Source organism: Fundulus heteroclitus, unplaced genomic scaffold (genome assembly GCF_011125445.2).
Source record: "Fundulus heteroclitus isolate FHET01 unplaced genomic scaffold, MU-UCD_Fhet_4.1 scaffold_258, whole genome shotgun sequence".
NCBI classification, from domain to species: Eukaryota; Metazoa; Chordata; class Actinopteri; order Cyprinodontiformes; family Fundulidae; genus Fundulus; species Fundulus heteroclitus.
In genome coordinates, this window is record NW_023396668.1 from 131,824 (window position 1) to 144,411 (window position 12,588).

The window sequence follows — 12,588 nt, forward strand, 5'->3', positions numbered from 1 at the left end:
CTTTCAAATGTTGGTATATTTTTGAGCAACTTTGGAACCAACTTCCTAAGGAACAAAGTAAAAGAAGTAGCCTTGCAGTAATCAGTCCAATAGCTCCATCTGTCAGTTCTTCACGCAGGACCAGGTGGGTATCATAGATTTGATTTGTTTGAAGGCGTCCGGGCCACCGTAGCGCTCCAGGGTCTGCAGGGTCTCCTCGATCAGATCGCCGATGCTCTCTCTCTGCCGCTCGATGGCATCTCCCAGGTTTCTCTTCTTGTTCTTGAAGAGGCTGAACACGGGCAGAATCCGCTTTAAGTAAGGCACCAGTGCCACACCGACGCCGTCCGCGGACGCCACTAGGTGCTGCACGATCCGCAGGGTGGTGCACATCACCTGGTGGTTTTTGGTGTTCATGGCATTCCGGATGGGGATGATGAGCTTGGGCACGACGGGGAGGATCTTGGGGCCTCCGCGCGTCAGCATGTCGTGGATCCCCTGCCGCGCGAGGAACTCGTAAGGGTATTCGGTCTCGCAAAGGCCGTGGAAGAACAACGGCAGATAGTACTGATAGTCCAGTTTCTCGATGTCCACTTTCCACGCGATGTTCTTGCCTCTGCTGTTGTAGTCCACGGCGATCGGGAGCTCCCTGCGCTCGTAGTAAGTCCGGAAGGTGGTGGGTTTGGACGACAGTGGGTGAAACACCCCTGTCGACAGAGGACCCTCAACCACGGAGTTCTTCATGAAGGCCTTGACGGTGAAACCGTCCGGTTTTGCCTTGCCTTTGGTTCTTGACATATCACAGCTCATTTCGCAGCGGAGCCGAAGAAGCCAGATAGATGGGAAAAAAGGTTCCGATAACGATTTAATGCACAACTTCAGAGCTGTTTACTTTCCCACCGTTGCTATGGAGCTGTGGACGCTGAGGAGGAAGGGCATGTGGTTGCCATAGTGACAAGAATGCGCGTCCGTTGAAAGAGCGACGCTAAACTTCCTTCTTGTCACGGTATCACTCCGCCGTGTGCAACATATAGTTCCCACAAAACGCGTCTCACCAGCGATCATTCGGCTTTGTTTCTAGACCACTTTTCACACAGTTCAGCGTGACACAAAACGCTTTACCCTGCATGGGCGATAAATAGAGGGGCACATTTATAAACAGTACAAAAATCGATAAAATAAAATTCAATTAAACAGGAATAAAATAGGCCTACAGGACAAATCGATCAAAAATTATTGTAGAGGCTGAATAACTGTGTGTGTGAAATGTAAACGTTTCATCTCTGAAGCACAGACCATGAAATCAAACACCACCTTCAATATTTGGAATGAGCTTGATGAGAGGTCAAATTCCATCTCCATCTCAAAAAACAAAAATGCAACTCAGATCAAAGGATTCCTTTCCTGACTATATTGGGAAACTTAATTAGAGATAAGTTGATTGGTACTCCAGTGTTAATTCTATTTCATTGAACTTATTGATTTATTACTAATATTGTTATTTGCCAATGGATCTTGATTGTGGCAACTATTCTAAAACAAAACTAGAATGTCGGAATAATATGTCTCAAGACACTGCAACTGCAAACCAGTCTGTAAATCTTAAATAAAGAGCATTGACTTATATATTTTTCTAATTTTTGTGTCAAAAATGTCACACGACTGGCCTTTCTTTCTTTAGTTATAGTCACTGAATCCAAGATGTAGTTTAACAATGTGGCAAAACCTTTGCATTGCATTAAATTAATGTAAAAAATAAAGAAATAAGAATAAACAACTCAAATCTCAATATCTTTTTGTCATGTATTTAAACTAAAACCATGGCGCATTTTAGGGGCAAAAAGAAGAACATTTAGGCACAAAGTTGTCCACAAAAGCACAGATTCAATTAAAGGTGTAAGCTGCAATGTGTGATTTGACTTCCTTTCATCAGCACCAGTCAGTTTACAGGAAGGTAAAAAAGAAAAAGAATGTAATATGATATTCAAAATAATTTAATGGCAAGGGTAAACTTCGTCAGCTTATCAATTTGTTTCAAAAATACAACTGACAACCTGTTAATAAAACTACCGCTGCAAGTTTTTCTTGAAGGTCTTTTTTTTCTTGGGGGGGGGCTTTTTTACCTGACTCCGCCAGATAGATTTGCTCCGCATATCCATCTGGAAACCTTCCGTTGAAGTAATTTTGGGAAGGGACGAAAATACTGGTTAGCTGATTGGCCTATGTTGGTGATAGACGGGCCAAATGAACCAATCAGATTCGTCGTCGCTCGTAACAGAGCGACGACGAAAACACAACCACAAGCCAAGCTACTCTTGCTGCTGCAGGTAAAGGCTCGTTAGCTCAGCAAAGAAATACTCTGTAATTCCGATAAAACTTGCTCGATAGCCACGCTAACGCTAGTTTCATCGGCTGAAGCCGCCATGCTGTTAAGACTGAACTGACGCGCTTCCCGTTGCGTCACACCTCAACCCGCCTCAAAGCCAACGCTGATTGGACGTTCGTTTGGTGAACGGCTCCAAATTTTCTTCAACGGAGAGTATCCAGACCACAGACATGAATACGTAGACGCCGCGTCCTCGGGTGAGAGGCGTGCCGACAGAGCGGCCATCTTAGGTCAGACCTAGCTGCGCTCAGAGAGAATACAAGTCAATTCAGAAAAATGTACTTTATGTTTTCAGACACTCTGAATCCGGTGAATTCTCACCCGATTTCCAGATAAATCAACTGACTGAAACGTCACCCCTTTAGGGGCTACATGGGACCAATTGAATGAAATTAAATTATTGTCTAACTTAATATATAATTTCGATTTTGTATTGAAAGTAAGCAAACTTCCAGAGCTACGTCCCAGGAAGCCTGACTTTTACTCCGCTTATGGGTGCGCAAATAAAAGGATAGGCCTACTAGAAACCAGATCCTGGGGAATTACTTTCCATAAGTAAGATTTTATAATAGATATTCCTCATGCTTTACAGTTACAGTTTTTCTGGCATAAACACAATATGTGCTAATGGGTAGCAGGGATGGAAGCAGAGAAAAGTACATTAAACACCAAAAACAAACAAAATGGTCCTAAATTACTGGATAGACATGATTTGTGGTGGGGGGGGATATTATACAGTTTTTGCTATGATTTTGTAATGTATTTGATTCTTAGATGCGTAAGGTTTTTTGTTGATTTATTTCCCCCCAGATTGCGGTTTGTAATATATAATTTTTAAATGCTGTTATGAGCACCTCTGCTCTCACTTGTCTGTATATAGTTTTGCTCCTATGTAGATCAGTGCTGTTGTCTGTAGATCGGTGTCTGTGTACATAGCCTATACATACAGTATATATATATATATATATATATATATATATATATATATATATATATATATATATATATATATATATATATATATATATATATATATATATATATATATATATATATATATATATATATATATAGGAAGAAAGAGAGAGAAATTTATGTGTGTATAAATTGTGTGTGTATATTAGATTAATATATAACTGCAAAATATGTAAGTGCATGTACATTTTTCATCCAGTTTGACTTCAATTTAAATAGTTTTGGTTCTGAATAAATATATGTAATCTGTCTGAAATGTCACGAGCGTTGTGAACATATGATTAAAATGAGATCTGAGCTGCCTCCTATTCATTTTGACAGCAGATGTCTGATCTGTGGTCTGACCCAAGATGGCCGCCATGTAGGCACGTCGGCCCAGCGGCCGGCAGCGTACAATGGGGCGTCTACGTATATGATGTCTATGATCCAGACTGATCTGCGAGTGAAACCTTGAAAGCTCGCGAGATCAGGATGGTCTCACGAGGCTAGGGGCTTTTCCCCTTTTTTTTTTTTTTTTTTTTTTTTTTTCTTTTTTTTATTGCAAAAAAGAACATACAAGAACAATATAGAACAATAGTAATTACAAACAGATACAATATCAAAGGGCTTTACAGAACAGAGCAATTATTTTACAATGTCAAAATCAAGTCTGTGCTCGAGGGTTGCAATTCTTTAAGGGCAGTTATGAATTGAATGGCTTTAGCATTTGAACTGAATTTTAAGGATTCTATATAGATATTAATAGAAGATAATAAAATCTGGAAATTAGGTTTTTGTTGTAAATATTTGGAGGTGTGTATATGATATTTACCATAAATAATAAAAAAATTAACAACATATAAGAATTCTGTTTTGACAAGTTGACATTTCTCCATCCCAAATAAAACATCCTTATCTGTTAAAGTAATATTGAGATTTCTTTGATGAAAAAAGAGTGACATATCTCTCCAAAATATTTTTGTATAATTACAATCCCAAAAAAGATGAATAAGCTTTTCTTCATTATTTTTACAAAAAGTACACTTTGGGTCCAAATCCCATTTATATCTTTTTATCAAAAATGCATTAACAGGATAAACATTATGAATAATTTTATAAGAAATTTCTCTTACTTTGTTGTTTATTAAGTATTTTTTAAGGAGCAACCAAGTCCACTTCCAATTTATATTTTCAAAAGTGTTGGACCAATAAAAAACACAAGCTGGTGAAAAAACAACATCTCGTAATAGAATATTTCTTAATCTTTTGTTGGTTGTTTTCTTACTTATAAAAGGACAATCGTAATCAATATAAATGGAGTTTGGATCAAAATTTGGCATTGAGTGAATTTGATGTGTGGGGAAAGATGATAAAAGCTTTAATGACCCACTGGGGATTGCGTCAAACACAACAACATATTCTTTAGGGGTAACAGGAAATTGGAAAAGTAACATAAAGTCAGAATAAGACAATAAATGACCATTTGGATTTAGTAATTGGTTTACAAGTAATATTCCCCTATCATACCATTTTCTGTAAAAGATTGTCTTATTTTTGTATTTAATGTCTTCATTATTCCAGATATAATATTTATGAGGAGAAAAATTGTGTTTGTACAATAGTGACCAGCTTAACAGCATTTGTTTATGAAATGTAGATAATTTTAAGGGTATTTTGGGTATACTGTAATTGCATCTGAGAAGAAAGGGTAATCCTCCAATTTTGTCAAAGTTGTAAGTGGGAATAGCATTCCATATAGAGGTTGGGTTTTTTAGAAGATTTTTTAAATATTTAATTTTGAATGAATTGTTTAAAGATGTGAAATCAAGGGCTTCAATTCCTCCTTTTTCAACTTTGTTCATTAAAATATTTTTCTTGATGAGATGGCATTTCTTTTTCCATATAAAGTTAAAGTTTATTTTATTAATGTTGGTACTGATCTGTTTGGGAACATCAAGAGCAAGGGCCGGATAGATAAGTCTAGATAAACCATCAGCTTTGACTAATAATGAGCGACCTAAAAGAGAAAGATCTCTCTGGAGCCATAGATTAAATCTTTGTTCAACTATTTTAATTATGGGGTTAAAATTTTCAATTGATCTTATATTTTGATCTTTAATTATTGTGATTCCAAGATATTTAACTTTGTCTTTTATAGGAATGTTGAGGAATGTACCTTTTAGATCAGATTTAATGGAAAGTATTTCACATTTGCTTAGATTTAGAGTCAAACCAGAAGCTTTGGAGAAGGAGTTGATGATTTCAATAGAGTTTTTTATTTCACATTTATTCTTTAAAAAAAGTGCAGTGTCATCCGCAAGCTGGGAAATTACGATATTTCTGTTTGCAACATTCATCCCTGTAATTTTTTCCTTGATTTTAAACGAAAGGATTTGCATGGCCAGAATAAATAGATATGGGGAGACTGGACACCCTTGTCTAAGACCTCTTTTCAAATAAAATCTTTTAGAGCAGCCATGTGACAATTTTACAGATGCATTACAATTCCTGTATAACATTTGACAACTTTTAATTAAGACTTGTCCGTATCCGAATACTTCTAATGCTTTAAACAAAAATGTATGTTCAACTGTGTCAAAGGCTTTAAAGAAATCTAGAAATAATATGAGACCATCCCCCTCTATTAAATCTGAATAATCTAGCAGATCCAATATAAGTCTGATATTATTAGTTATATGTCTGCCTGGTATGAATCCAGACTGAGTTTCATCAACCACTTCTTCAAGAGTATTCTTAATTTTTGTCGCAATACAGCCTGCAATAATTTTATAGTCATTTTGTAGTAATGTAATTGGTCGCCAGTTATCCAGAAGAAGCTTGTCTTTTTGTGGTTTAGGGATCAGTGTAATCAGACCTTGGGTCATTGTTGGTGGGAGTGATCCAGAATTCAAACTTTCAAGATAAACTTGATGTAAAAATGGCGATAGATGTTCTGAAAACTTTCTATAAAATTCTGTATTAAGGCCATCAGTCCCCGGTGATTTATTTAATTTTAATGTATTGATGGATTTTTGGATGTCTTCAAGCGTGATCAAGGAATCACATTGTTCTTTATTATTTTTGCTAATTTTTTGCATTTTATTCAGAGAGTTAATATATTGTGTGATAGTTTCATCAGAACATTTTGATTGATAAAGTTCTTGGAAAAAAGTCTTGCAATAAGAAGAGATTTGAACAGGGTCTTCACAGATGTTATTATTGATTTGAAGTTTCATAATACTGTTAGATATTTGGTGTTTTTTTTCTAATCTAAAAAAATAAGAAGAGTTTTTTTCTCCTTCTTCTAACCATTTCTGTCTTGATCTGATGTACGCCCCTTTAGCTTTGGAAATGTAAATATTGTCCAGGTTCAGCTGTAAATGGTTTAATCTAATCTTTTGTTCTTCAGATAAATTTTCTGGCAGAACATTGTTCAGTAAGATAATTTCTTTTACTACTTCTGATTCTACTTTTCTTTTTCTTTTAGCAATCTCAGCTCCAGTTTTCATTAACATTTTTCGAAGTTCATATTTTAGGAGTTCCCAATTTTTACTAAATTCCTTCTGACTTTGAGCTGTATTCCAATATTTTATAATTGTTTGTTTAATGTTTTCTGCTACTGTTTTATTTTCTAACAGTAAAGAGTTGAGTTTCCAGTAAGCTGTAATTTTATTTTTTCCAAACTGGTTTAATTTAGTTTTTTCAATTAAAATAAGCTTATGGTCTGATAAAGGGGCTGGAAGAATCTCTGACTTAATTTCATCAGCTATTAAATCAGATACAAGCCAGAAATCAATTCTTGATTTAAAGGAGCCTGTTTTGTTTTGCCACGTAAATTCAACTTTGGAATTATTTTTTGTCTCCATACATCAGTCAGGCCAAAGGTTGACATAAAGTTTTCTAGAACTGTGTTTGGATTTGTATTAGCTTTTGGAGGAAATCTATCTAAAGTATCATTAAGTGTTAAATTGAAGTCCCCACCAATAATAATATTCATATTATGATATTTTCCCAATAAATGATTTACCCCGTTACTTAATCTATCATAAAGTTGCATATTTTCTGCTTTGGTATTGTACCCATATATCGAACTCAACAAAAACATTTCTTCATTTATTGATATAACTAATAAAACAAAATGCCCACATGTATCTAAGAGTGAACATAATACATCTCCCCTGAAGTTGTTTCGTAATATTGCCACTCCTGCTGATTGAGTAGTGCCATGTGCCAGCCATATTTCGTCCCCCCCACTGACTTTTCCAGAATTTGGTATCATTTGCAGTTGAATGTGTTTCTTGGATAAAACAGAAATCCGCTTTAAAATTTTTAATGTATAAAAAAGTTGCCTTTCTTTTAGTGTTGTTCCTTAACCCTCGAGCATTGAGTGAAATAACTTTAAAAAAAGAAATGCTACTAAGAATTGTAGCTTCTAACCCTGAAAATTGAGTTTACAGGAATATCTAACAAACTCTCCCAACAGAGAAATTAAAATAAACAGAGCTTTAACGATATTTAAATGTCATTACTTAACTCTTAGTTCTGATTTTCAAGATGTATTTTAATCATCAGCAGGTTCGAGTTCTTTCCTCTTTCCTCCTTTGTCAATAACAAAGGCTCTGGGACCGACGTAGAAGGCTGTTTTCCCTTCTTCGCGTGCTTTTTTCACCAGCGGCCACAGCATGTTTCTTCTCTGACGGTCCTCTGGGGAAAAGTCCTCCTTGAAGCGCAGGTTGTTTGATTTCAGGAAAGATGACTGCTTGGCCGCCTTCCATACCGCATCCCTGTAGTGTCTCATAGAGAACTGGATAATAACTTCTCGAGGACGTCCCGTGTTTGTAACGCGACCCAGCCGGTGTACGCTGTCAATGACGTCTGGTAGTTTTTCTTTGCATTCTGGTGCTGTCTTCTGGCAAATGGAAATAACTTTGCTGCGAACATCTTCTCCTTCTTCTTCATTTATTCCCGAAAGTCTCAAGTCCCACCTTCTTTTATAACGTGAAAGTTCGAGCAGCTTATTTTCCATTAGCAGCACCTTTTTTTCTGATTTTTCAACTCTCCTGACGGTTTCGGTCATCTTTTCTTGCATTTCTTTCATTTCCTCGTGGATATAATCCACCGAATCTTTGAGGTCATTTATGCTTGCTTGAAGACCGTCCGCCCTCTCGTTTATCGTCAACTTTAAAGTTGCTATGATGTTTTCAGCGAAGTCATGGTCTTCCATTGATTTCTGACTTTTAGCCGACATCTTTGTTGGTGTATTTTCTGTGCTGACGGATTTGCGCTTACCACTTGCAGCCATTCTTTGAAGTTTTCAGGACTTCTTTTTTAAGCAACTTTAAGCACACTGTTTAATGAAGGTCTCAGAATAAATGCTTCCCTGCGTTAAAGCAGTAATAACAGCTCCTTATCCAAACAATCTCGGGAGAGCTTGAAAAAACCAACCACTCACGCCGCCATCTTGCTCGGCTCTCTGGCTTTTCCCCTTTAACTCAATAGACCCTTTTCACAGTGACGTCATGCAACTTCCGTTCTGCGGTGAAGCAGGGTATCTTTACTTCCGCTTTCTCCGCGAGCAGTGTTTTTACATCGGGAATTCACACAGTCCCTCACCAATCTACCCAAATTTTGTTTGGGAGACGTGCACAGACTGGCACAAAAGCTTCCGGCCACACCAGCCTCCAAACTCGACAAAGATTACAAGTTCTTTGTGGAACAATACCTTTTCGATTATGAAGGTAAGAGCTTTGTCTTCTTAGCTCTGTTGTTAGCATAGATGCTAGGATAATGGTAGCTATGCTACCAACAGGACTTTTGTCATTTATTAGTTTTCTATTTCTCCATTATATTGCTACGCTAGCTTTATTGCTATATCAGCTATTCTGTTTCACAGCTTTTAGTCAATGAGTCACACCAGGGATATAGTTGATGTATAATGTTGAGCCTTTTCTTACTTTGTTTTGGAACAGTGTCAATGCTGTTGGCCACTTGGTCACAGCTCTATGAATAAAAATGAGGAGCCTCATTCCCTCCCGTTTTTTTTTTTGTGTAGTATTTTACTGAGGTTGCAGACTTTTGCAGTATCCCTCAAAATTCCTCTGTGGGTTCAGTGTGTTTCTCAGTCTCGTCAGTAGATCTGGAGCCTCAATTAATAAAATAATTCTGCCCATTCCTGTTAAAACTGTGATAGTTTAGGACATCACAGACTGAGAAAGACGCTGTCAATAATGTTGCAAGCACACTGCATGCACACTAATAATCAGTTCACTATAGTATTTATGGATTATGCTGCTGTCGGGGCAAACCCCTTGTGTCCTATACTGTTATTTTTCAGGAACTGACCAAAAAAACATGGATTTAAAAAAACTTCAGACATCACACTTCATATATTTTAGTTATTTATTACATAGATACTTCATAGCAGCTCTGTCCATTTTACCTTTTACCTGTCCTGTTTATCCTGCTGCCTTGCTTCGGTTCCCCTCTGCCTTACAGAAGAGCCTGCTGCCGAGCTCTGGTGAGTTCTCCCCTGAACTGTCAATTCTCTGCCGAGGTGTGGACCCTGCTGCCTGATCCTGGTTCCAAGAAGTCTCTCTCCGGTCCGTCAGCTCCTGCCAACACCATCACCCTGTTCCCGTGCAGTTCTACCTCGCTGGTTACATCACCCTCCATCCCATCAAACCTTCAATAAAGACTTTCATTTTAAGTCCCTTGTGTGTGGTTCTGGGTTCATCCATAGACAAATTAGATTTAGACAACTTTATTTGTCATTATGTATGCACAGAGTGCGTACAGAACGAAATTCCGTTTGCATACAGCTTGAGAATTACAGTAAATTACAGCAGTGATTTAACAGTAAACAATTGAAATGTAAACAATGCAGGAGAAAGAGACAGTGTGCGATCACAGTGTACAGGTGAGTATTTTTAAAAACCATTTGTATGTGCAGAAATTAATTAATTTCTCAGATTAATTTCCTTTCATTAACATATTGATTTTGACAGCTCTAATAAAATTTTACGTGGTGAGCCACTGAAATTATCTTGGGAATAGCTAAATAAACTTATAACTCAATTATCTTTAAGAAAGAAAGATGGAGTTTAATTTGTTAAAGACCACTTGCAGAAACATAGGTGTCCTCGGAAGAGAAGTGCTGACTGCAGGCGTAAGTGCTGCCACGAAGGATTTTAAAATTTGGCCCCTCGTCTCTTCTTATTGCCGTCACCCAACGGGCACGAGTCTCAGCATCAGCCGGGAAGTCATGAAAACTGAGATATGGAAAGTTTTTTTTGTTGTTCGAACACTGTGGGACACTGCAGTAGCGGTTTCTCTGTGATTGTGCCATGCTTGGTGGATATGATGCTGCTGAGAGATGGACACAAGGGGAGAAAAAAATAGATTAACTATAATACTTTTTAAAACCTTTATTTAACCAGATAAACTCCCATTGAGATTAAGATCTCTTTTTTAAAGGTTGATCTGACTAAGAGGTCAGCAGCACATGTCATTACTAATAACAGTATAATAAAAACAATTTCAGGCTTCTACTTAAAATATACAGTATTTTGCACAAAAACTAAAAAAAAGTGCATTAATATAAGTGCAAATAATATTATGAAGAAAATTCATTATAATACACAGAAAATTCAGAAACAGAAGTACTGTCCAATAGACCCACGGTAATTTTTTTTAGGAATGAACAAAAAGATTCAAATGGAATAAGATCTTTTTAATTCAGTGACTGCAATTATATATATAACACGTCACCATAATCAAGTAAAGGGAACAATGTAGCAGATAAATGTCTCTTTTTTCACTCAATGAACAAGATTTATTTCTATAATAGCAAAGCTACAGTAATCATTTTATAACATCTACATCAGATTAATGACAGGTAAAGTAAGCTAACAAGCTGCTCCATGTTAGCTTTGATCTTCATGTTACTGTCCCGATCAAAGCATCTTTATAACAGCAATGATCGCTACCAATACTAAGGAAAATAAAGATAGTCAATAAGACACGTTTAATATTGTGCTCTCAGTCTTACCTAATGAAATCACGCTGATTACTGATAGGTAAAAGTTTGGTAAGGTAAGCTAACAAGCTGCTGCATGTTAGCTTTGATCTTCATGTTACTGTCCCGATCAAAGCATCTATATAACAGCAATGATCGCTACAAATACTAAGGAAAATAAAGATAGTCAATGCGACACATTGTGGTCTCAGTCTTACCTTATGAAATCGCGCTGATTATCAGTGAAACACCTCTTCACCTCCCGAATTTTCTATGTAAAAGCATGTAGCCGGAAGTAAAGATACCCTGCTCCGCTTCAAAACGGAAGTTGAGTGACGTCATGTGAAAAGGGTCTATTGAATATAAACAAGAAGAACAGCCAAATCTACACACTGGACTGGAGCTCATCGAAAGCACAGTTTTTTTTTTCCTTTTTTAATTAGGCTGATGAAAAATCATGCAAATCAACAGGACCTCATTTAGCTGCGTTACTTGTCAGCTGGTTGACAAAGGGCCCCTTTGACACGGAGCAAAAAATCACAGCTAATTGATAAGGCAGCAGAGCAAATATATGGAGGTCATCGATTCCATCCGTCCTGTAATTTCATCCAAATCCAGCCGCCGTGTTGATTAAAAAAAATCCCCGCGTATAAATTACGCTCAGTGCTGATAATGCTGTCAGTTTTCTCCACAGCCTCCTCCTGACAAAAGTGCTGACGGCTCCATCACTTCTTCCATTTCTGAACCAATAATGCATAGTGAGCCTGTGTCTTGCCATAAAAACGTTTCACGGTCTATTGAATCACTCAAGTCACCTCTGAGATGTCAGAGTGGTTACCAGAAACCCCCATTTTCATGGTTACACAAATAAATTGGCGTCTTTTTGCTTTGTTGGATTATAAATCAGGGCCCCCCTTTAACATATTTACACCCGGCGGTTTAATCAATCAGCCAAACGTCGGGCTCATTACGTAAATATGAACAGATTGGGCGATCTTTTAACGTAATCACACGCATTGCTGCTGCTTTCTACGGGGCCCTGTCCTGTCACTGTTAGGATATCAACAAGGTCAAGTGGAACGAGCTGTTTATCCCAGAACTGCATGGCACACTTAGATGGCACTGACCCAAAAGATTGGCACATATCTATCAGATACCACCCCGGAGGTGACACAGCTTCCCTGCTGATGTCACAGTTTGGATGTGTACCGCCCTTGTATGGGTGTGTCCCGAGATCCCTTTATAATGTTTGTGT

At 37.4% G+C, this 12,588-nt stretch overlaps 1 protein-coding gene across 1 annotated transcript; it reads right to left on the bottom strand.

Annotated features, from left to right (window-relative positions):
• Nucleotides 1-6: 6 nt before the first annotated feature.
• Nucleotides 7-1,145, bottom strand: LOC118559267 (parkin coregulated gene protein homolog). Its single transcript, XM_036129957.1, has one exon. It carries the CDS (start codon nt 787-789, stop codon nt 103-105), a length of 687 nt encoding a protein of 228 aa, XP_035985850.1. The 5' UTR covers nt 790-1,145; the 3' UTR covers nt 7-102.
• Nucleotides 1,146-12,588: the final 11,443 nt, after the last annotated feature.

Coding starts and splice junctions, on each gene's coding strand:
- LOC118559267 (XM_036129957.1), bottom strand. CDS start 789: ATGAGCTGTGATATGTCAAGAACCAAAGGCAAGGCAAAACCGGACGGT.